The sequence below is a fragment of the Poecile atricapillus genome, chromosome 21, assembly GCF_030490865.1.
Source record: "Poecile atricapillus isolate bPoeAtr1 chromosome 21, bPoeAtr1.hap1, whole genome shotgun sequence".
In the NCBI taxonomy this organism is placed as follows: domain Eukaryota; kingdom Metazoa; phylum Chordata; class Aves; order Passeriformes; family Paridae; genus Poecile; species Poecile atricapillus.
Genome location: NC_081269.1, coordinates 8,351,768 through 8,377,672, shown reverse-complemented (window position 1 = coordinate 8,377,672; position 25,905 = coordinate 8,351,768). Strand labels below are relative to the sequence as shown.

Genomic DNA, 25,905 nt, shown 5'->3' with positions numbered 1-25,905 from the left:
TACAATGCTTTAACCCTCCTCTGCAGAGGTGCAGAGCAGGAAAGAAACAACAACATAGTCAACTGATATCACAGAAGGAATTGTAGTTGAGTGGTTTAAGAAACAATTGAAGTATTTATCATTACTAGTGCCTAAAACCTCTTACAGAACCCATTCTTAACTGTTTTCTCTCTCTTATCACTTTGGAACGGTGAGATTAAATTTGTGTTACAGAACTAGTCCCCAAAATGATCGGATTATTAGCACAGAGTGATGTACTCTATCCTGTTCTCTGCTAGTAGTACATTTTCTAAAAGCCTCTTTAAGCTGTCAGACTTCTGAAGCAGCATGAAAATGGTAATAAAAGAATTGTGTTTAAAAAAAAAAATTGCTACAGAAAGAATTTTTTTTTCATTAGTGTTTTGTGAGCAGCCTTGTTGACGGGAATTCCTGTGTTAAAAAAGTACAAAATATGCCAGGAATTGTCACAATGATAAAAGTAGTGTGAAAGCCTGGAAACTCTTTTTTTGAAAGGAAGCGTGGTAGAAACTGGAGGAAGCTTTACAGGAAAGAGCTGCTATCCTGCTATCTGTCCTGCCTGGAAGGAGAAATTATTTCTAAGCAAACACCCAGAGCCAGTTACACAAAGAAACAAACAAACACAGAAATCCCAGCAATAAATCCCCAAACTCCATTTCCCAGGGAATAAAGCAGGGACAGCTCAGTTTCCACGGGCTGAGAGCAGTGTTCCACTTCTCTGCTCCTCACTGGAGGGGTGGGTGCTGCCCTGTGCCCTGACCCTGGCACTGATGGATGCCTTTAATCTCTGCCGTGTGACACCGCGCTCGTGATTCCCGCAGGTTAATTGATTTCTTTTGGCAAAGCCCGTTTCCAACTCCCGTTGTCTGAGCAGCAGGACTGACTGCACAGGGAAAACAAGGAATCCTGAAATAGCAATTCCTCTGTACCCTGCAAGTAATAGATAGGATGGAGGGGAGGACTGGCTGGGCAGAAAACAGCCTCTGCCAAAGGTGTGTGATGCCAAGTGCAGGTGGCCTGACAGGTGGGAGCTGGATGGTGGATCTGGGCTCCAGCATGGAGTTTTTATCTGCTAAGAGCAAAATGCTCTGCTACCTTTCCCCTCACAGGAAAGCATGGAGATACTAACAAATAAATCCTGCCCCATAAATTCTGAGGAGCCACTGAAGCTGCTGGAGGGGGCAGATGGGGCAGCACAGACCCTGCTGCACATGGGTCCCTCCACAGTCTCCAGCCTTACTTCTCTCTTACTTCACTCCCACTTCTCAGTAACTTGAGAGAAGCTGCACTTCAGGAATCTCACTGCAGGATGTCAGGGTATTTTAACATAGGAGTGGGCACACCTCAGAAACAGGACCCTTCCTAGGAGTCACTTGAGAGAAATCATTTTGCTAGCCATTATTTATGACAATTGTTCTCCCCAGTTTGCAACACAAAATATCTGTGACTGACTAATACAAAATTCATAAACAAATGTGAGTCAGGAAAGGAAATGATGCTAGAAGAGAAAGAGAAACAAACCCAGGTTTGACACCTGAATGCTTTTTTTCTAAGAATGTCTGGGAGGCTGGCTGCTCTGGACATAGAGTACAAGCAAAGCTGCTGAGGGCAGACAGCAAGAGAGGAATAATCCCTTTTGCACAGGAGCAGTTCGAGGTGTGGATGTGATCTCCCTCCCACATTAACACTGCTGCAAAAGCTGGGGCTTTGGCAAAACAGCTGGGTAAGACACACCAGTGCTGGCAGCCAAGCAGAGTCACCCAGCTGGTGCCCAGCCTGTGGTGTCTCTGAGTGAACAAAAACCTTCTTGAGATCTCCACTGGAGCTGAGAACAGCTTTCATGTCTTCCCCAAATAATCTGCTGTAGGATTTACCTATTTTTTATCTTAGGAAGGCCTTCCTAGCATTTAATCTCCAACCTCCCTTCCTGCCATTTACAACCCCTCTAATGCAGAAAACAAACCAGGCACACACATCACATCCCCAAAGCCATACTGAAGTTCAACTCTGTAGGACTTCCCATCCTTATGACATGAGGTCTTGTTTTCCCACGATGTTTAAACATCTCTTTATAGAGGAACTTCTCCTTTCTTTGGTGTTTACGTATGCTAGTAAAGAAAGGTGGAACTGCACTTCCAGGGCCACAGCACCATCTCTGGCACTGCTTCCAAATCTCTTTCATCCTTCTAATAAGACAGTGTAAGCCAGAAAGTATTACCCAAAGTGTTCACAAACTTAAGTCAACTCCAAACACCAAATTTTCCTTCTACCTGTACTGTACCTAGAGTGATATTTCAGGGCCATTCTCCTTAAGGTAAATCAAGGCTCCCATTATCCAGTGGGGGAAAAGCAAAGGCAACTTACAGTCAACACCAGACTAGTCACCTACCCACATATTCAGCATGACATTACACATAGTAATTCTTATTTTTCAACAATTATGAGAAAGAGACTAACCCCAGAAGTTTGTATGTCATGTGGAAGCGTCTTCTGAATTACTGTAGTTGCCAACCGTGAGATGATCCGAATCGGTTTCTTTACTGAAAAACAGTAGCTTTTTTTTTCACAAAGCTGCAAGAAGGGACTGGGAAAGACTCTTTATCATAGCAACCCTTGAGTGCACATGTTCCCACACACAGCTTGCTTCCTCCTTGCCTCATGTTCTTCACTGCTGGAGGTGGGGAGATGGAGGTGGGCGGGCGCAGCATTGACCGCCAAGCTCTGGGAAGCACCTCCTGCTCCTCACCTCACTCTCCAGCGCTTCCAGCAGCCAGCAGCCCCTCACCATGGACAGCCTGGGCTGTGACATGCTCAGGCAGGGGTGTAAGGGGCCTTTCTGTGTGGCCAACAACTGAGATCCACCAGAGCAGAAGCGTGTAAAGGATGCCCAGCCAGCACGACCCAAGCCCCTGTGCTTCGTGCAGCCTCATGCACTCTGCTGAGCCCAGGTTCGTAACACACAACCCAACATCCTTTACCTGGAAGGGCCAAGGCCAGGGCAAGAGTACAGGCAAAATGTTCAAGAGAGCAAACAGGCTGTGGTGCCTCCCCGTTCGCAATGGCCAGGCTACTCACTGTTGCTCAGCTTTGGCTCGGTCACTCAGGAAGAAGAGAGCTGTGGCCAGGAAGAACATCCCTCCCAGGACAACGACAAACGGGCAGAGCATGAGCGCGTAACCCAGGCTGAGGAACTCCCACACCGGGGACTCCTTTGTGCTTTGTCGTATCAGGTCGGAGATCTAAGAGAGAAGAGCAAAACCGTGAGTCACTTAATGGAAGAGACACGATGATAGTGAACACCATTCCTGATACAACCACCCACCAGCCATGTGTGAGGTTTAAAATGGAACAGGGTGTTCAGTAGAAGCTGAATGTCCCTCACACCCTTCAGCCTTCCACACAGGAGCCTGGGCAATTTATGCTCTGAAGCTTGGCAGGGGTTCTCCTCTCACTGTCACTTTCTGCCTGATCTAATGTAATTCCCACAGCCCTTTCCATGTTCTCCCAGGCTGTGTCAGTGACAGCAGCCGTGGGTGTCTGACCTTGCTGCACTGCCCCAACACCCCGGGGAGCCAGCAGGGCCGTGCTGGTGCTGCTCAGTGGGTGAGGCAGTGATCAATCTCCTGCAATTCCCACCAAGTCCTGCTTACTCCCACACCTGACCTACCCCTCAAATTACCCATTAAATGCCATTTCTGTGTTCTGAGTGGGAAGGAGGGAAATGTTTTCCAAAGAACAAAAAAAAAAACAGAGATCACACTGGATTTGGGGAAACAGAACTTGAATGTAGGGGGTTTATACCCATGTCTGAGCTGTGGGGCTCATTCCTTCTTCCAGCCACCCAAGCTTGAAGTATAATTGTGTGCAAGATGTGGCTCTGTCCCAGGCTCAGACATGGGGCTGTGCTTGCACTGCACACCACCAAATTTATGGATTAAGGCATAATTTCAGTGCTTGGGATATAGAAGAGTTCTAGTCCTCCAAAAAGAACTTAATTCACAGGGTAAAACATATGAAGAAAAACCAGAGTGTTACAAATAATTCTCATGTGAGACTGAAGGCAAATCACAGTGACCATCAGTCTGAGAGATTGATTTAAAAATAGCAACAAGACTTGAATGTGAAAAGAAAAGAACGCACCCACAGGAAAGCAGCAGAATGTGCTCTGCACCCAGGAGACAGGGACATCAGCTGGTCATTAATTCCCTTTTGTATCCAGACACCTTAATTCCAAACATTTCCCTTACTCTTCATTATGGAGCAGAATTTGGTGTGGAGTCAATGTCTCTATCAGGCTGTAATAGCCAGAATTGAGGATATTCTAAAACAGAAATCTAGACATTCTGAACCATTTTTCATTTTGGGGAATGGATACAAATTATTCTCTAAAAGGACCAGACAATAAATCACTTGACAAATTGACATGGTAAGTCAGCAGCAGAGGATGAAAAGCCATGCATGTGCTCCTGATTGCTTTCTCCACGGATGACATGACATTCTAGGCTAAAAAACAGCTTTGAAAGTGTAAAGCCTCCAAAAAATAAATCTCCCAATGTAGTTTGTTCCACACCTTCCCTTCTAATGCATTGTGTTGACCTTTTATAGCAACAAATCATTATTATTAAATCTGCTGTATTTTTCATTTTTAACCAAACACATTCTGTAAATGCACAGTTTAGAATAAAATGTCTTTCCTCCCTTTCAAGGTATAATTCTTTCCACCAAGCCTGCTGGGCTTCCTCATCCAGATTCCATATAATTCCCTCCCCAGTGTCCTCATCTCTGAACTCTAGGATTTTATCAGGGTCCACATATATGTTTTTGCTGTTAGCAGTCACTGCTCTCTGTTGTTTTGTTCCATTTGGTTACAAACCACCTGCTAAGGCTGGAACTTTGGCATCTCCTCTCGAGAGGACACAGGACATAATTACAGACCTAAGCTCCAAGAATGACACACCGTTTGCCAAATGGTCTGCTCTGTATTGCCAATTTTGGGCTTTCCAGACTCCTGGCAATGACAGCATCCTGAGCTGGCCAACTGTGATTTGGCAAGACCCAATCAAGCATAATTTCTGATGTCTTCTCTCTAACATGAGTAACAAAGTGCGGGGGCCGTGCATGGCCGGTGCCAGCTCTGCAGCACAGAGTCATGTGTGGGATTCCTTCCTTTGTTCCTCCAGCTGGGAGGTGGCAAAAGGCTTCAAAACACGTATGCAGAACATGGGGGTGGAAAATCAAGAAGGAAGTCCTGTAGCTGCTCTGCAGTCTAATCAGAAATCTTTGATAGCAAGCTAACTGCGGAAGCTCAGGTCTCCTCCCTCGCTGTGCAGCACAGAGCTCAGAGCAAGAGGAATGACTTTGCTAAACAAACCTCAGCTCGAGGCATTTTCACAGCGGAGCACGGCCGGCGTGTGCTCAGCCGGTGGCAGCCGCTTGGATGGAGCCCAGCTGGAGCAGCTCCTGCTTTCTGGAGAAGCAACAGTGCAGCTGCCACCAGCACAGTCCCAACCCCAACCCAGCTGTGGCTCCATCCAGCGCTGGGGACAACAGAGGAACAACGGGAATCTTCATCACTTTCTTGGGAAGTACGTGCTGGGTGCTCTGCCATGGATGCTGTAGATGCCAAGGTGGGCTCAAGCCCAAGGAAGGCATCTGGATTTCATGTTCTGTCTCTCCTGAACAATCTGGGTGGGTGAATTAACTGATTTATTAATTACATGGTGTAATGGTAACAACATCTCTGAAATCACTGTTTCATTTCCTCTCTCTCCTTGCTGAGTCATTATCTCAATTCCTCTGCAATTGGCTTCTCTGAATTTCTGACATTGCCACTTGGGAACAAATCCTGCTACATAAAAGGGCACTTCTGGCATAAATATCTGATTTTCATGATTAGAGGTTTGAGACAAGCCAGGTTCTTCCTGACTGATCACTTCAGTACATTTCCTTAACACAGTATTCCCTGTTACCCCACAATGGTTTGGGATCCACCCACTCTGAAGTCAGTGTGAATGTGAAAGGTTTCTTTAATTTTCTAAAGAAAATGGAATATGAGTGCAAATGAAGCTGAGAAAGCAAAAATGAGGGATTTTATAAAGTAAACAATTTCCTGGGCCTGGTGGGGAGCAGAAGCATTTACACTGTGCTAAATGGCATGAGGAACACTTTATAATAAGAGGAAGTAAATCTGTTTTTTAATGATATTTTCCCCCTCCCAGGATGACCAGGTTGCATTAAATAGATGGTGCTGCCTTGAAAAAGGCTACAGTAAATTAGGATGCTCCATAGGGATGCTGCTTGCTATGCCAGAACATTGGTACATCTGGGGGTTAGAGCAATATCTGCCTCATTTGCCCTGGAGAGGGTTGAAAGTCTCTTTTCTTCAAGTCATTAACTTCCTTTCTCTCTGGTCTGGTCTGCCCAGTGATTTTTTAAGTTAAGACTGGACTTTCTCTGATCCCAGAGAGAGAATCATCACCTTTAGAATCCCTGTCCCCACCTCTGCTGGCAGCATGGGCCCCTATCCCACAAAAGCAAAGTGATTCCTTGTGTTGAAGAGAATCTGAAAGGTGCTCAGCACCATGAAACTGGCCATCTTGGGAGCATGCAGGATCCCTGGCAGCTCAGAGGAAGAAAACATTCATTTAAGGAAGTTTTCAGTGCACAGAGGAGTGACAGAGCTGATGAGACAGAGCTTGAAACACTCGAGTGCAACAATGACCTGCTTTGGATTTCTGGGCTTTCTCTAGTGAGATACTTTCACCTACATTAAACATTTATCAAAAATACTGAGAACCTGTACCTCTAACAAAGTCATGAACATGACAGATGCACAGAGCTCTGAAAAAACACCAAAGTAGACTGAACCCTTGGCACAGAGCATTTTAGAGATGGGAAGTCATTTGGTATTTTATTGCCAGACTTAAATCTTCTCTGTTCCTGAGTCATCAGAAGTGGGAAGCTTGTTAGCTCATTGCAATGAAGAGATCAATCCCATGAGGGCTGGTCTGCAGGTGGTTCATTCTCCTCTTATTTTGCAGCTGACAGCTATGTCGAAGATTTGGCCTTTCAGTGCACTATGAAAAAGGCTTTTAATTACTCAGGACCAGAGAAATCCTCAGCTAAAAGTTACTCCTTGAAGAAACAGGTAATGAGGATGAGGGGCTGGGGGCTCTCATCCTCACATTATTTCCCTGGCAAGCACAGCAGATGTTCAGACCAGCCAGGCCAAGTTCCATTTTACCCACCACAGTGTGGGTCACAGACAAGCAAGAACATGGGGAAAGATCTCTGCAGGAGGAGTGATGCCATCAGGGTAACACCACACCTGTCAAGCAGCTGAGACTTGGTAAAGAACAATAAAAACCATAAATGTGCATCACATTTCATCTACCAACTCCATCAGGTGATGGCAGATGCTGCTTGTAGAGACTCATGCACATTCTATTAGAATGTGCTGCAAAGGGCAACAAGACAGAGACCTCTGTTCCATCCTCACCCCCACAAGAGCAGTGGAATATCTCCTGATGGTCCACGAAACAGAGAGCGATGCCAGGAGAGTATTTTGCACATTTTTGTCACAGGACATTACTGCCCTTTTGACCTTGAGTTCATCTCTTACCCTGCTTTGGCAGGAGACACAGCAATGGGCCATATTTGAGGACTGGCTGCATGGGTCAGCCAGGGACAGAACACCCACACTGCAGCATCACCTCCCCACGATCCACTTCACTGCAATACCCTGCTTTTAAGTCAGACAGAAGTGGATTTGACTCCCAATGGGCTGTGGCCTGTTTTAGTCTAGCAAACTAAACTGGAAAAAGTGTTCTTCCAGAGTAAGCATGTCCTACTCTGAAGCAGCCATAGCATTTTAAATCATAAAATATGAATTTTAAAACATAATACATGAATTCTGCTTTCTCAGGCAGGCAAACCTTTACACACAGAACTACTTCCTATACAGATATACTTGGTTAGGTAAACACCTTCAAACCAAATCAACAAAAAGGCTGTTTCAAACTGGGCCAAGACACTGTGAAATCTGCACCTCCAGTTAGAACTTTCATGAAAAAGTACCTGAATTGCTGCATTTAGTAGAGTTTTCCTTGCCTTGCCCCTAATGAAATGCTGATCTGCCTGCCCTAATACTCTACACCAGGGATAATTAACACTGCTCTGCTAACTACTTGCTAAAGGAAGGTCATTAGTATTCTTGCTGCTTAAATAGCTCATTAGATTTATCAATCTGCTCACAGGAAAGCTGGGAAAGGGAGAAAAGTGAAGGGTGCCAAGGCTCCAGCTGGCCTGGAGTGGCTGGAGGTGGTGTCCCTCCAGTAAAACTGAAACAGCCCAGGAGGGCAGGGAAGATGGGAACAATCACCAGAGGAGTGCAGTAGATTTTAGCCCATCAGAAGGTGCTCGTGGAGGAGAGCTGTCCCTGGCACTTCAGAACACCCTCCTCACAGGCTGGTGTTGCCAGGTGACAAGGAGATACAGACTGGTTTTCATCCTCAGACCTTGTGAACAGCTGCACAGAGAAGATGAGAGAGAGCTGAAGCAAACAGGAGAGCGAGCAGCCCCAGGACAGTTGTGTGCACACAGCAGCACCTGCCTGGCACATGGAGGGACAGCAGTGCCTGCAGCAGCTCCTGCTGGCAGCAGTCAGAGGCAAGGCAAGGCTGCAAGAGGAAAGTGCTCAGGTAGGAAGCAAATTACAAATTTGGAGGAAGAACAGAAAAAGTCCCAAGCCACAGCATTGAATTAAAAACCCCCTTTTGCTGGTATTCAGATTTCCAGAAGCAGAGGAGCAGTCAGAAGTGGAGAGGGACACAAGAAGAAGGATGTAAACCCTGAGCAGGGAAAACAGGTTCATGCCTGTGCACAGATGGACACAGGGGCATGGACTTACAGTTGTTTTATTTTAAAGGACAACCAAGATCAAACCAGAATTAGTGATACAAAGAGCTGGAGTTGTGATGCAGCCTGAGAAGAGTTAACTATTTCACATGCTGCTGCCACCTCTCTTCACTCCACTTCTGAGTCTGAAATGCTGTCTAGAGCAGCAGTTGAAGACCTTTATCTGAAATTCAATGTAAATGGTGGGATTTGGGACATTTCTCTGAACACTTCTGTGCTCCAGCAATCGTGTCTGCATAGTGGCAGCAGTCAAAGACAGAAGAGTACTACACATATTTGGGTGTAATGCACTGAGCAGGTGAGATTTCTCACCAGCTGCCTCAAGAATAAAGTGTGGAGTGACACTGGAGTTGTTAAAAGGGAGTTATTTAAACTCTACAGGTTGGTTATCACAAAGGCCCTAAAAAATGTTACAGCTCTTTAGGAATAAAAGCTGTCTCATCTACTGAAATACTGCAGCAATGCCTATTCTTATATGGAAATGAACAGGCAGTGCTGATTTACAGTAATTGATCCCAGAGCTTGCCACATTAGTAAAGCTTTATGTAAATTACAGCTGCCACCCTAAAGCTGTATTTGCATAACTCCTTTGTAAGTCAATCTTAAGCCTTTTTACCATAATAAAAGTTATCAATATTTAAAGAGACACGAAAAACAGCCACACATATGTGCTCCCTGCCACTTAGCTTTTAAGCACTAATGTGTATTTGCTGCTTTGGGTGGTTTAATGAGCTGAAGTGCAAGAACTGGAATGGGATGAAGTTACAGAAAGTCTGAGTGTGACCTTGAGCTCTCAGGACACAGCACAGCAGCAATTGCACACCTGAGGCTGTGGCTGATCAGCCCCTTCTGTGTTCCACATGGGGATTTTAAGATCAATACAACATTTATTAGTATCCAGCAGAGACAACTGCCTCTCACAGCTCGGTCCTACAAGGACAAGGGTCAGCAGTTCTTTATTAAGAGCATGGCTAGAGGGAATTTCACTATAAACTCACCAAAACCCTGATCAGTTTGATCAAAGCACTGATCATTCAGGGAGGGAACTTCAGGGGGATTCTGTGAGCAGTTGGAAGACACAGCAGGACCCCAGGTGAACCCAAGTGATCAGGAGAGGCTGAGCTTCACCCATTCAGAGCCTGCCTGTAGCTCACAGAATCATTAAGGTTGGAAAAGACCTCTGAGATTAAAAAGTCCAACCTGTGACTGAATAACACCTTGTAAACCAGACCAGAGCTCCCAGGGCCATATCCAGTTGTTCCTTGGACACTTCCAGGGCCTTCTGATGCTCTCCTTCAAAACCTATCCCCTGCTCTTGGCCTGCCTGCTGAAGGGTCTGGAGTCACAGCAGTGGGACTTGATGCCCTCAGGGTATGGATTCCCAGAAGGACTGTGGGAATGAGGATCCTAAATTCTCCTTAAATCCAGCAGGAGTGGGTTACTCAGCCCTCACAGACTGCCTTGAAAATCCTGCTCAGAACTGGAGACCCTTCTGCACCCTGCCCAGGTGGGGTTTCAGTGCTGCATGAAGGTCTCCATCCTGCACTGCAGCTGGACAGTTCCTGTGGTTTTTAATACCCAGGTTCAGTGCTTGCCTTAGCTCTGGCTGTCATTTCACTTTAAATAGTATTTGCTTTCCTGTGTTATGTGGAGCTGTAGTTGACCTTTCAGTCCTGGTAGCAGAGGAGGATGAATCAGCCCAGCCAGAAAAGAGGCTGCACAAAGGGATGCTGGATCCTTTCATGGCATGAGTGCTTCACTCCTCCTCTTCTGCACAGAGCCTTAGACCCACATTGCCTCCTCCCAAATCACAACTGCCCAACAATTACAGCATTAGAAAAGGATAATTCAAAATAATAACAAATATTTTTCCAGTCTAAAGAAAGCCTAATGCAGCTATTAAATTTGGGCTATACATATTTCAGCCAAGAATCCTTAAGTAACTCACAACTTGCTTGATCTCTGAATACCAGGAGGGCAAGGCACATTATTTCTACAACCAAAGACCTTTTATTTTTAATCTATGACATTGAAGAGCCCCAGGCAACTCTCAAGAATAAGTGCAATCATTCAGGGTCCTATGTAAGGAAAAGGATGAACAGAGCCTGGCCTGCCCCAGCCCTGCCTGTCCTGTCCTTTCTCCTCTCCCACATTCCCCACATCACCTGCCCTGCAAGAAGCAGCCTTTCCTGCAATTCCTTTGTTCTTGCCTCCTTCAAATAACTTCTAAAATAAGATCATTTCTCCCCAGGTACCCAGAACATTGAAGTAAATAAAGAGTTAAGCTAAACTGTGCATTTTTTTTCTCTTGAGAGATTTCTTGTTTCTTTGGTCTTCTCAGCCTTATCTCTATCTGCCTTTTTCTGTGTGCTTCACAGGGCTACAGAGCAGCCATGGCATTGCCACTCAAAAGTAAACATTTATGTATATTTAAACAGTTATACTCACAAAATTAAATAGGTATGAATAAATATGTGTAGCTGCTGTCTACAGGATGAATAGATGAGCAATGATGGTTGTAAAAAATAAAAAAGCCCCACAGGACCCAGCAGCTGTGTCTGAGCTGGAGGAGCACATCAAAGTCCTGTCTCTCAGGTGATGGGACCAGTGAAGATCCCAGTTACATCCCCAGGTAGAAGCACTTTCAACTCATCAAGAGTCACTTAGGGATTTCTGTGAAAGCTACTGTATTTTATAAATGATGATCTGTGATTTCTGAAACTCCATGTATCAAACTCCACTGAAGGAAAAAGGCATTTCCCCAGTACATTCAGATTTATTTTCCTCATTACATTTCCCAGGTCTTTTATTTTCAGCTGTGAATGTTCTCTGAGTGCCAGATTTTGGAGCTGGGTCTCTTGTTCTGTGCTGCACTAGGATAATGGTGGCAGAGGAAGGGAGATCCCCAGTCAGACCAAGGCCAGCCACTGAAGCAGTCACAGAAAGGAACCCAAAGTGAACACCCCAGGAAGGAATATTAACAAAAAGTCCCGGTTGGACACTGCCCAGGAAAGGGTCATGGCCCCAAGGCTGCCAGAGCTCCAGAAGCATTTAGACAATGCTTTCAGGCACAGGCTGGGATTGTTGGTGTGCCTGTGCAGGGCCAGGGGTTGGACTGGATAATCTTTGTCAGTCCCCTCCAGCCCAGAATATTCTGTGGTTCTATGATTTACTATCCTACAAACCAGGTACAGCTGTGTGTTGCTGCCCATAAACAGGTATTTGGTTTCTGAGGTCAGTTAACACCTAAACACACACATGACTCTTCCAATCGAATTTCTCTCTGCCCCATGTCCACAGCACAGCAAGAACACTCTCTTTTCAGAGCTGTCCTGTCAGTTTTATAAACATCTTAGGCTAAAAAGATGTGGAAGTTTATTTCCCACACCCAAGCAGTCCCTGCTGGTTTGAACTGCAGCTCACAACAACCCAGCCAGGTAAAAGAAGTTGCTCTGCTCCGCAGCATTTCCCATTCTGCTGACAAACACAGGCCTTCCTTCCCAGCAGGATCTAACTTGGCATTTCAGATGAGCAGTTTGGAAACTAAAAAGCAAACCCTGCCAGAGCCTGCTGTGAGCACTTACAAATCCAATGAGATAAGGACTGCCAGCATCTCCCAGGAGGTGTGAAGTGAAACTCTGCAAGGCCACTGCGGTTGCACGGCGAGTTGGAATGACCACGTACTGCAAAGAAGAGGAAAGAAACAAAAATAGGTAAAGAAGTTGAAACAAGAACCTGCCCATCTGTCTTGTACTGCTCAGTGCAACTCACACCAGTATGAAAGGTCATGGCATCCTCCCTTCCCACTCCATCTCTAGTCACTTTGTATTTTTCTCAAAAATTTGTGATTTCGCTTGTGAAAAGTGACAAAGTCATGTTAGGAAAATTTTCCATAGCTGAGATGCTGTATTTTGGTCTTCACTCCTCTAATAGGACATGACACCCTTAGCCAGGTCATGCAGAATCAGTTAGATTACACAGGAGCAGTGGAAAGCACAAATTAGTTCCCCATGAAGGGACTAAAGCTCACAGATAACAGAGCCCTAACCACAGAAGGGGATGAAAAATTAAAAAATAAAAAAAACCCCAGCAACCCCGTCCTGTGAAATGACTTTAATTTTATAATACACTTTTTAGAGGCAGAAGAAAGTAATTATCACTTGCATAAATTGTTAAAGACACCAACTAAGGACATCTGCATCAAGTCCATATATCCCAGTTTATGAATTGATCCTGTCTTGATTTAAAGGCTGGAAGTAATGAAGAATTCAATAGGTCTCTAAATCCAAGTGAGCATTGTTTCTGCCTGTAAGCACTGAATCTCACTCTGCCTTTTCCTGTGGCTCTGACAGGAATGACCCTTGTTCAGCTCTTAGGAGACCATGATCCCTTTTATTTATCCACTTTCTCTCTGATGGGCTGCCTTCAGTCTTTCTCTACAAGTCCTGCCTTGCCAGGATCTTTGTAATCCTTTCCCAGAGTAATTTATTAATGAAATGTGACGTTTCAGGACTGGCCCATCCCCAGCCAGGGATACACAGAGATCCACAGGGATCCACAGGGATCCACAGAGATCCTCTCCCTGAACTGACTGGCAGGGAGGACTCAGCAGGGCACAGGATTAAGGTACTCTGCAGTGCTTGAGCTATTCCTCACAGGGAAGGGGAGTTTCCCTTCGTGCAGTGGAATTACCATAAAAACCAGAAACAAAAGAAAGATCATTGAGAAAATCCACACTAAAAGAGAACTGATGCCTATTTAAAATTATCATCTCATTCCAAGCACAGACAATTCTGAATTTTGGATAAAATCAGATTAAATGCTTTTCCTTAGGTTTTACCACAGGGTTTACAGTTCTTTCACCCCTGCTCTGACAAAGCTGCAAATGCACACTGCTAATTCACTTTCATGCCATGTATTAAGCAGGCACCCTCTTCAATTTGTGCAACAGAAGAGCAAGATATGTTCAGATCCAGAGCAGCCTACAAGGGCTGTGGATGTCAGGCCCTGTCCTCCTTTTGCATCCAGGAGCTCAGAACACGACTTGAAGAAAGAAATCCCAAGAGGAAAATTAGCTCTAAACTTCATTAAAGACACAGAAATGTGCTGAAGGTCAGGATGTGAACAGTGGGAGGGCCACACAATTCATTCCCACTCCCCAAAGAGGCAGAAAATGGGTGCAACCTCGATAGCCCAGACAGAAGAAAAGAAAAATTAGGAGTTATTTTTGTTCCCACTTGGCCCAGTTCGCAGAGGGGCAGTGGAGAAGCATTCTGCAAAGAGCATTCTGCAAGAGCTCTTTGGGAAAGAGCATCTGAGTAGATAAAGTGAAATTCTACTTATTCCAAGAGTTTTGCATAAATGTGAAGCACAAAATTTGAAACCCAAAATATTTTTTCTTTCTGTAAAGTTTATGTTAACCAATCTGGAGAAAAAAAAAACCCTTCCTGGTTTTGTATTATATCCATTTTTGTAGCAAAAGGGCAAAAGAAATGGGACATTTATTAAAAACTTATTACATTCAGGGAGTGGCAGTGCTTATTAAAGGAAGAAATCTAAATTATACCTGTATCATATGTGTGCATGCATATATAAATATTTATACACATAAATACACACACACGTATATTAGACATAATTTTGCATGTGTAGCTACATTATGCAAATGAAGTTTTGCAAGTAAGAGTAGAGTTTCCAGCTTAACTGAATAAGTTATTGATGGTTAAAACACCATGAAGTGTTATAAAACTTGGTATATTTGGTCTGGAATTCAAGAGACAAACACCCCCATCGAAGCAAAAACCCAACATGTAGCAAGTAAATGAACATGACCTCCTTGAAAAATATATTGGAAAGAAAAAAAAAAAGCTTAAACCAGCACCTCAAAATAAAGAAACCCAACAAAAACCACTCCACCCTATAAAACATTTTGTTCTGATGAACAGGAAGCAGTTGGTAGCAAACATCTACTGTTCTTGGAAGACAGAAGTAAATTACAACTCTAAATGGGCATTTCAGTACTAAAATAGACCTAAATTCAAACCATACATGGCCTGGTTTGGACATCCCACAGAAACTGGAGGTGGGAGAGCCCCAGCAGGGACAGCAGAAGCCTGTGGGATTGTCCTGGCTCATCCCTGATCCCAGGTTCAGAGACAGGCAGCAGAGGATGGGCAGGGTGGCTGAGCAAGCAGCTCTGGAAACCTCTGCTCTTTAAATAGAGGTTCAGAAAGGCCAGGGATTACTGCTGACATCTCCTTCCTGTGATGGAAACAGCAGGAGCTGCTCTGAAAAAAGTTAATGGGGAAAGCCAAGGAGAGATCAGCCTTCTCCCAGGAAAAGGCCACATGCCAAACAGGTAAGTTCTGATGTTTATGTCTAACTCCTCTCTCTCAAGCACTCTGCTGCCTTTTCTGGGTCAGAACAATTCAGACTGACCTCTTTCAGCACCAGAGACAAAGAAAACACGCACCAACACTGTTCCAGCCCTGACAGAAGCTGGAAATAACACAGTTGTCCCTGCTGTTCAGAAAAGGGAAAGGCTGGGGATCCAGACAGACCCGCCACAAAAGCCAGGCAGACACTGCCTAAAAATAATACTCCTAAATGAAGTGAAAGGAGGCTTCATGGAGCAGAACACCTCCACCTGCAGCCCTTGGACCAGCTGCCCTTGGATGGTTTGCAGTGGATTCTGTTCCCTCATCCTCACGCATTCCTCACCCTCCTTCAAATCTAACCTGCAGCACTTGGAGTATTGTGTAGAGGCACTCAAGAGAAGCAACAACAAGAACCTCTGGAAATGCAATTTATCTTTGGCTATAAAAATAGGGCAGCATTTTGTACTAAATAAATAACTGGGTTTTATTTTTAGGAAAGGTAATCAGAATAAAAGCAACATTCCTACATGCCTATGGCACAGCTGAGCACCAGTCTGTGCCTGTTTCAAGCCTAAAGGAAGCCTTTGACTTTACAACAAAACATCAAAGCAGTTCCTCCATGGCATATGATGACCATTTAGAAAGAAGTAATGTTTTAAAAGGAAACAGAAATATGCAGAGCAATATTTTTGCATGAATGTCAGGACTATGCATAAACTGGAGGATGACTTTTCTCAGAAAAGACCTAAAGAGACTGTGATTAAAATAGAGGCACTTAAAATTGCTTTGTGGCCCTTACACAAATATTCCAAGACCCTGTCCATCATCTCTGTTTTTGAGATGTGGTGTGGAGGAAACCCCCACTATTATCACCAGATTCCCACAAAGCCCCACACACTGCACATGTCTCAGAGTGTTACACACTTGCCTGCTGCTCTCAAACTCATTCATTATTGCTGTTATGAGGCAGTTTTAATGCTACTTTGGGGTTCTAGTAATTTGAAGGCCAATTTGCAAAGATGGCTGATGAAATCTGTTTCATAATTAGCAAGCTCCATACAAAACATCCCTCCTTTCCCCAAACACCATCTGAGCATGTGCCTGGGAGGAGACATGGAGAGTTGTGCCCAGGAGAATGAGACCTGTTTTGTACAAATTTGCATTCAGAACAACCATCAGCCTTTCAGAATCTCGGGCAGTGCAGAGCACTGCAGCACTGACAATTTATCAGAGCCAGCACTTGGCACCTTGCACTGCAGGAAAACCGAGGAGCCGCACTCCCACCCTTCTGCAGGAGGAGCAGTGGATGAAATGCAACTGAGCTAGGAAGAGCCAACAATTAAATTGGAATTTAATAAGCAATAATAAGCAAACATCCTTGTTTTGCCACGGAAATTAAACTTGGAAAACCTCTGGAGGTCCTTAACAACTTGCCCAAAAGGATTCTTAAGCAGTCGTGGGATCTGTAAATCTTGGGAAAGCTGTGAGGAATCATCTGGGATGCAGTTTCCAAAAAGCCTCACTCCTGGCATAATGAAATCAGCAAGAAGAGTGTTCAGCCAGTATTGAGAGCTTTTATCCATGAAAACAGGGTAATATTTATGTATAGGATGAAAGTGTTGTTAAGCTTACGCTAATAATGCTTTTAAACTTCCCAGCCTCAGGCAAGAACAGACACACTTCTGATTACAACAAATAAATAGTAATCAGTAAAATTAATTTGCCAAACATACAAAGTGCATCTGCTAAAGCATCTCTGCATCTTTCTCTGGCAAGGACTTCCCACTAAGCTGTCTGTCAAATGTGGCTGTAGCCTTGGCTCTCACTCACTGACATCTAAGCCCCTTCTCATCCCCTGTGGGATCTGTCTGCTTCCAGCCCTGTGTTCATCTTACATTTATTTCTTTAAAACTTTCACACGTCCACTCATGCTGTTAATGCATCAAGCTGGACATTATATACAACACTCAGTTCATTCTACCAGAGAACAGTGAGCTGAAAAGTTGGCAGCAATTACCAAAATCCATTTTTTAACGTGGCTTTAGTTTCTTTTCCTGTTTTGGAAAATTGAACTACTTTTTCCAATCATTTCTTACGGAACTCTTTTGCACTAAAGCAACATAAATAACTGCAAATGCATCCCTACAAAATCCAACTGACTATAGGATGCTGGTAAGACAGATGGCAAATCCTATAAAAGCTGTTAAAAAGCTACAGGATATTGAAGTCACATTGAAATCAACACAAACAACCTCTGTAATTAAATGGGACAATGATAGCAGCCCTAACACCCTTGATATAACAGAGCAGTTGGTTGAAAATATCTTTTGGGGTTACCTTGAGACAACACAGGTCAAATTTCAGGTCTGTCTCTGGCACAGATTTTCTGGAGCACCTTGAACAGGTCTGACAGGATCCTCCCTCCTGGCAGCTGGGACCACCTAAGCTGAGCCTTTACCTGTGCCAGCCAGTGTTAAGAAGGGTATAAAACAGCTGCTATTTAAAGCTCTCCACTAATTCTGAGTGGAGAGAACTGGGATTGCTCCTGGGAACACCACAGCCAGAGGCAGGATGCGACAGGAAGCTCTGGCAGGAGGCAGGAATGAGCAACTACACACACTGTACTGTAATTTCTTCCTCAGCACAGCTGTCTCCAGGCTGCACATCTGTGCAAGTGCTGAGAAACCACATTCTGAACGGCCACAGCAGCCCTGAACTCAGCACAAGCTGCAAAAGCCCATGAAGTTCCAGGGAAGGCTCCCAGAGTTCTGTCCCACCACAGCCGACCTGGCAGGAGGAACCTTGGGAATTCAAAGCCATCCAATGCTAGCAGAGTACACTGACAAACTTTGTTTATCTGGGCTTTACCCACACTGAGAGGAGAGGATTTAACCACCCCACCCACCCCAAAGTATTCCTGCACAAATGAGTGAAAGGCAGAAAGTTCATCAGGCAATGCAGTGGTGGCAACTGCAGAGCTACTTTAAAAAATAAACACAACCTTGAACTTCAGCATAAACAGAACTTAACCAGAGGCTTGAAGTTCTTTGCTGAATCAATTTATCAACACCATTATCTTCACATCTAAGAATACTGAGCCCAATTGTTTCCTTGCTGATGTTTGCATAACCAACAAATACAAGTTAAGGGAGTTTTCTATTGATGCCAGACTGATTATATTTTTAGTTCTGTCAACAAGCTGACAAAAGACCTCGGGAATGTCCTGTAATAGTTCTGTGCCTTAGTGCCTTTCTTTTCATACAGTTAGCAACACCTCCTTCACAACAGGGTTTTGACATATATTATATTTGATGGGCTCTGATGGAAACCTCAACAAAACATGCAGAACTCTTGAACAAATGTCCAGACTATTTCATGTGAAAATGGGGCTGCTGAGGTCAGCTTGCTGATTTGAAAGACTTAAAAAGCTCTGTGGTAGAGAAAGAATGGAAAATGGAGGACATGGGTTGAAAAGTCCCTGACAGTTTCCTCTTAGACAAGGTGGACATAGTCCAAAAATTCTTTATACTTTCTTTTCCTCTCTGCTCTCCCAGAGGTGGGTTTCTATTGTGTATGTGTTGAATGGAAGGTAGATGTGCTGCCTTTGTGGTCAGAGGAGGGAGAGAGGGAGGGAGGGATGGAAGGATTTCCTATTGCAGAACAAAGCTGAGTTTTTGATAACAAAGCCCAAAAAACATGCTGACTGTTAGGAAATGCTGCCTGAATTCTGTGCATGTAGGGTTTTGCACAAACACTTAAAATTTTGGGAAATTATCTGAATTCAGAAATGTTGTCCTTTTTGGACGTCTCTCCCTGGTGCTCAGGACAAAAAGGATCCTTTTTCTCTCTTTCTCTCTATGTCACTTTTCACTAAGCAAAAATAATAATAATGAAATCCAGAATAGGCTGAAGTAGGGACCAGGATCTGGAATAAATTGTGAACTTCAGGTTGTTCTTGCAAGTTGACAAACTGCTCTGAACATGGAAAGATGCTGTTCCAAAGTGCACTCACCATTAGTATGTCTGCTGTGATAGCCCAGTTTGAAAACAGAAGAGTTTCTCCGATAAAAATGCAAATCTGTTGTAACAAAACACACAAAAAGGAGAAGATTTATTTACTTGGCATTCAAAGGAAAAATAACCTGTCAGAAACTTTCTTTTGTTGCTTATTTTTCTCATACCTACACAGTACACTCCTTGCTGCTGTTGTGGTTTATCTTGACTATTAACAAACCTTAGACTTGTATCAGAGCTCTAGAGGGCTGGCCTGAAATGTTATTGTAAACTAAATTTATTCTCTACAGAGCAGCTAAATTAAAGGCTGGTACACTTGATTTTTGAAGGACATGAAAAACCAGCATGAAGAGACAGCCCAGGCTTGCATACTTAGAATCATAGAATTATTGAGGTTGGAAAAGCCCTTTAAGGATCATCAAGTTGAACTTGCACTATTCTTTTCCGAAAAGCCAGTTAGAAAAGGCCAGAACTCCCTAAAGCACAGCCATTTCCATTCCTGGGAACCAAGTTATGTGTTCAGCTCTTAGCAAACCAGCTGAGGTTCTCTGTGGAGAGCTGTGGAGCATCCCTTCTCTCCCCAACATCATTACATGGGTGATAGCTGTCCTGAATTAAGTATGGGCTTTGCAACATCAGTGTCTTGTGGTAAAATACAATCCTTGGCTCTGTGGAGATAGTCAGAAAGAGACATTAAAAGCCACAGAAGTGCTGGAGTGGCAGCTGTGTCATGATGTGACCACTGCCACTGTCTTTCCCACACACCAGATGAGGTTGCCTAAACCCCTCAGACCATCCTGTCACTGCCAGGAATAATTTGCTTTATTTATCAAGTCTTACACACTGACCTACGGAAGCTTCATCTATTTGTTTCTAAAATTGTCTTTGCTTCCCAAATATCCTCCCTCCCTATCCCCTTTTTCTGTGACTGGATCTTCCTGATGGTGTCTGATGGTGTCTGAGCCAGTCATTACAGCCCAGCTGGAAATCTCTATTTTTTGGGAAAATTCCATTTTCCCATTGCCTGCTGGTCTGCCTTGGTTCTCACTGGAAATGACAAATGCCAAGGTAAGAACACACCCAGTAAACCAAGGTGCTGTCAGACCTGCTCTGAAATCCTGCTACAGGATTTGCTGTTGCTGTTGGTTCTGTGGCTGGAGAGACTAAATTGAGTTTGGGAATGATGGAATCAAACTTCTGAATGCAGCATCAACGTGCCCTGCCTGCTCCCAGCACTGCAAACAGGCACCTGCTTGCCTTGAGCTGATATGGACTGCACACATTTGAATTGCTACAGGCAGCAAGAACTTGTCCCTTGTGCAGGAATTTAGCACAAGTCCTTTAAATAAATCATTGAAATGCTACAAACTTCAGAGCACACCAGTTCTGAGCTGATGAATGTGTATTTCAAGCAATCCACGAAACATGAGATTAATAGGTGGGTACTGGTAAAAGGAAAAGAAGAACAAGAGGAAGATCAAAAAGTAGAATAGAAGATACTGACATTAAAGAACATCTGTCTTTCAGCTGCTGATGGGGGCTTATAAAAATGAGTTCACTCACTGCAAAGGTCATGTGAGGATATGTGGCATTTCTGCAGAAGGGAGACTCTAGGGATGCTTACAGCAAATAGGGCAGCCCTAGAGCAGATAACAGCTCCTCAAAATCCCGGTTTTGACTCCTCACACACTTTTTGAAGCCTCATTTTACACTGAGACTTCACCTCTATATGTACATTTGTTTGTGACTCTAGCTCTGCTGTGTAACATCTCACCACATCCATTCAGTGTCTGATTGCTCATCTGTGCTTTTCTGTTTAAGTGATCAGTTAGCCAATTCTGACTCCCAAAAATGATAAATAAAGTAGGCTTCAGAGTGGTCACACCAGCAGTTCCCACAGCAAGTTCTAAGCAGGTTACAAACACCTTCCATGGCTGTTTGCAAAGCGTGTATCTGTCAGTATCTTCATTATTTGTATTTCTCTCTGAAATGGTGGGTAAGACACCCTCATGTACTCCTGAATCTGGAGCAATTCTAACCCCAGCTCAGTTCTGGGCAATACTGATGCCTCAGAAGCAGGCAGGTCACCAACAACATGACAACAGAAAGTCCCTGGGGTTGAGACTGAGATGCTGAAAAAGCTCTCTGGCAAGGTTCTACCCTGGGATTTGCTGTTTCTGCAATATCACAAAATGTCTTTGAGGAATTGAAATAGATGGGGAAATTGAGGAATTTGGAACAGTGTCAAAGGAAGGCAAAGCAGAGCATCTCTCTCCAGTCACTTGGAGATTTAAACAAGCGTAAAATCTGCAGCTGAAATGTCTGAGCACTGTGAGATGATGATGATGCCACACATCTAATGGGTTCCCAGAGACAGGTTCAAAAACCAAGTTTCAAAGAGTTTGTATTTCAGAGGAAGTGGGACTTACAGATATGCAAATTGGTGCTTTAAGGAGCTGGATTACAACACACAAATCCACATACTGCAAGGAAAACTGAATAAGAAGTGATTGGATTATACAGCCAAGCAAGATAGTAAAAGAGAAATACAGAGGTCTGGGCAGCTAAATTATACAGAATTGTTGTTTTAGCCCACCTTGCCAGCCACTCTACCACTGCCAATAATTTACTGGATCAGTATGAAAAGACTGGATGGAAAAAAATCATCTGTCTACCTGCCTCAGATGGGAGTGGCTGCTACAGAATGGGAATAGCAACTGCCCCCAGGGACCAAAATCACTTGCAAGAAAGGACTGAGCAGGAGAGAAACAGTGCAGGTGTTCAGGGGAGGAAGAGAGCAGACAGTACACAACATGTAAGGGGCAGAGTGATTGTACTGATGGAAATGCAGGTCTTTTCCAAATAAATAAAACCTATAAAACCAAGATATTTAAAAGCAAGGGCTCTGTAGGTTCTTGCTGGAGTGCTAAACACTTCATTGAAGCTGATGCTTGTATCAGTCAATAAATTGTTTCTAGGATTGTTTAAGTGACACCATCTATATTTATATACTTAATGCAGAATAGTCACATAGCTATTAAAAAAATAGAGAAAAGATAAAAATGAGACTAATGGCCATGTCCTGTTGCACAATTTTTGAAAACTGTATTTCCAGCCTAGAAAGGGAGAGGTTTCTGTATAATGAGACTGAACAACACAAATGAACATGTCTGTCACTAGGCCTGAGAAAGGAGAAAATCACAGCTCTGTCTGCACAAAGAGGTGGAGGGAGCAGGTGAGGGGTGTGATAGATCAATGAGTTAATGATTCACCAACCACTAACACTCTCTCACAGGTTGTCTGAGGTATCATTTTTCTGCCAATTCAAATGTTATTTCATGGTCACAAACCAGAGATCTGACTCTTAAATAACTAGAGGAGGTATTCTTGGCTCTGTCTTAATGATTTTGAACTTCCACTCTTTCTGGTTGTGCTCCCTCATAACTGAGCAAATAACCATGGCTCGAAATCCAGAGAAATGAGGAACAGCAGTTGGCTGGTTACTTGTAAATGAACATTCCTTGCTGCATGAGCATGTGCTGCTGTGTGGAAGCGAAGGGTGAGCTTTCAGAAGGGATCCCACCACTCCAAACATCTCAGGCTTTCCCTTCATAAACTTGTCTCAGGTCCCAGGCCTCTCTCATTCTGACATTAAAAGGGAACCAGAGACTTGTACAGTGACTGGATTTTTACTCCTGACTGAGTAAAGCAAGATTGTAGCCTGAGGCTGGATTATCATAGTTGAGCATTTCTTTTTCCCTTCAGTCTAGCTAAAAGAGAGTCAGTTTGGATGAGATGTAAAGAAGGAGTTTTTTACAAAGGTGGTAAAGCACTGGCACAGGGTGGCCAGGAGGTGGTGGATGCCTCATTCCTGAAAACATCCAAGGCCAGATTGGAGGGGGCTCTCAGCAGCAAGGTCTAGTGGAAAGTGTTCCTGCACAGTGCAGGGAGGTTGGACTACATGACCTTCAAAAGTCCCTTCCAACCCAAACCATTCTATTAATCTGGATCTATTTGATACCTTTTTATATAATTCAATTACAAGCACTCAGGGAGGGACCATATTTTAATCTGCATTTGTGCAGTATCAAGTACTGTAGGTTCCTGAGCTATAGTAACACAGATAAATTGAAATTGCTGTGTAATTAATACTGGCCTGGTGCAATCCACCTGGTTATGGAAATGAATAGTACAAAAGCTTGCCCACAGACAAATTACACTGTAATTGTCATCTGGTACCACTGCAGCTACAATACCCTCACTGCAAGGGAAGTGCTCAATTCTCCTGTACCAAAACATTAGGCAGGAGCAATAAAGGTGTGGATTGAGGTGCAGATAAAAAACCCAAACAGGCTGTGGGTTTCCATGGAGCTCAGAATTCTGCTGACAGCAGGGATAAGCAATTGAGATTTCAGGCACACTTAGGTAGTGCCAAAATGCCAAGAGGCAAAAAGAAGGACATTCAGAAGGGCAAAGGCAAGAAAACATCCACAGGCAACAATGCACACAGCCTGGAAAGGAGTTTGGTAGGGGCTGGCATATGGAAAGGATTATACTTACATAGGCTCCCACGATGCTGCTCTTGGCAGCCACGAAGATCAGACAGATGAAGATGGCTGATCCCAGCATTCCAACAGCACAGACAAGAGGATCAGCTCGCTGAGTCTTTGAGCGGCACCATTTGGTTGCTCCTGCCCCTGTGATCACCCCCAGGAAGCCGGTGAAGCAAGTGATTGCTCCAAAAATCAAACTATTTAAAAAAAAAAAAAAAGGAAAGAAAGAAGATAAGAGAAAGGTGAGGGATTCTTTTTGAGTTTTCCCCCCAAATGGGCATAGTCTTTGGACAAATTGTTAGGGTAAACTGACTAATGGAAATTTTCACAATGGCTTTGTAAATTTTAAATAAAACAAATGCTCATGATTTTAGCCCTCTTCACCTGCAATTGAGAAAAACATAGTTTATGAAATTTATCATAGTGCACATGCATCTCTGGGACATTCCTCAGCAAAACTCAGCACACACAGCAATTAACAGAGCAATAAAAGAGGGAAGTCTTGCCTCACACAGAAACAAAAGTCTACAAGATTAGTCCCTGTAGCTTTAGGGGAACCATTCCAACCTCTGAATTACAGGCACTACTGGGGCTTCCTAACCTGCCAGATTATTCTGCTGCTATCACAGATGAGTTTTAAGAACCCGAATTCTCAGCTCTCCAAACATCCTCCTTAGAAGATTTCTCTTTCCTCTTTTCTACTCTGCACCACAGCCTGGGAACCAAGACAGAGCTGAGGTCATTGCTTCTCTCTTGGTTTGACTTCATGCAATGAAGAAGAGAAATAAAGCCTAGTTTACAATCCCAGCATTTCCTATCATTGTTGCAAGGACCTAGAGGAAATTACAGACATTCTAGTAGCTTGTCTCTGTGGGACTTGCTGTTTCCTCTGGTAAATAAGCCCCCACCTCCTCTCCTCCTCTGTAAAGCAGCTGACTCTGACTCTCACCTATCTTTGGTGCCACAGGGCTGGGAACTGCAGGTCTCTGCTGTCTTCTGCACCACCTGTGCTCTGTGAAGATACAGAGGGATCCACATTCCAAGTGCCCCCGTGGCAAAGGACACAGCTGAGGTGGCCAAGGATGAGAACACATAGCTGCGGCTGTGGAGAGAAAACCAAGAGAAGCTTTGGTGGGGAAAGTGAAAAAGCAGGACCCCCAGGCAGGAGCCAGTGCTTCAGTGACAAAGCCCAGTGCCCCCCCACACTTGCCACCTCCTTTGCCAAGGGGCAGAGGTAGCACAAGGTACAAAGATTCAGAGAATAAGAAGCATGGAATATTCACATGTGATTCTCCACTGATGATAATATAATGAACTCATCAGACATGCTACACAGACTGTTTCAAGGGATTGTTTGAGAAGACAATCAGTGCTTGGTCACTAAGACATGATTTGTGAATTACAGGGTTTTCACTCTGAATGTCACCATTCAGTTTCACTTCTCCCTCCCCATCCATGCCACCACATGGTTACTAGTTACATAAACTACCAAAAGCAGTAACATAGAAATAATGATGAATTATCTAACATGGCTTCTCATAGTCCTTTGACACTGGATGACAATACAAGGGAGATATTCCAGCCAGTAGTTCTAAAAATGAATGACATCCCAAGTTTCCCATCAGAATTACAAGGTAACCCTGAATTCACAAGTGAAAGTATTTGCACATTCACAGGCCAGCTTTCTGGAAGGAAGTGCAGCTGCTTAAACACTCATGAGCATGTGAACCTTAATGCACACGTACAAGTGCCCAAGCACATTCAGTTCTCATGGATTCAGTCACATGTGGTCATTCACATGTATTTAAACTTGCCATAGTGCAAGCTTCTGTGTGGTTCTTTGTCTTACATTGCTAAAACCCTCTTTTCCCCCTCAGCAGAATAGTTTTTTTAAAGAAGAAAAAGGATCTAAGTGTCTGAACAACAGTGGCACAATTAATACAGGAACACAGCAATTTCTACACTTCAAAAGCTCTGATTTGTGTGAAGTATGAGCCAAACAAAGCAGACTTTTTCTTAGATGTCAA

General features: G+C 43.9%; 1 protein-coding gene across 1 annotated transcript in view; it reads right to left on the bottom strand.

Moving 5' to 3' along the window:
* LOC131586974 (sphingosine-1-phosphate transporter SPNS2-like) overlaps window positions 1–25,905 on the bottom strand; it is a 118,544-nt gene that overhangs the window by 13,684 nt on the left and 78,955 nt on the right. Inside the window, exons 7-11 of the mRNA XM_058854354.1 lie at window positions 24,828–24,980; window positions 23,886–24,075; window positions 19,324–19,389; window positions 12,519–12,617; window positions 3,094–3,257 (exon numbers count right to left, since the gene is read on the bottom strand). Of these exons, the coding sequence (XP_058710337.1) occupies window positions 3,094–3,257; window positions 12,519–12,617; window positions 19,324–19,389; window positions 23,886–24,075; window positions 24,828–24,980 (672 nt within the window). The remainder of the gene's footprint in view (window positions 1–3,093; window positions 3,258–12,518; window positions 12,618–19,323; window positions 19,390–23,885; window positions 24,076–24,827; window positions 24,981–25,905) is intronic.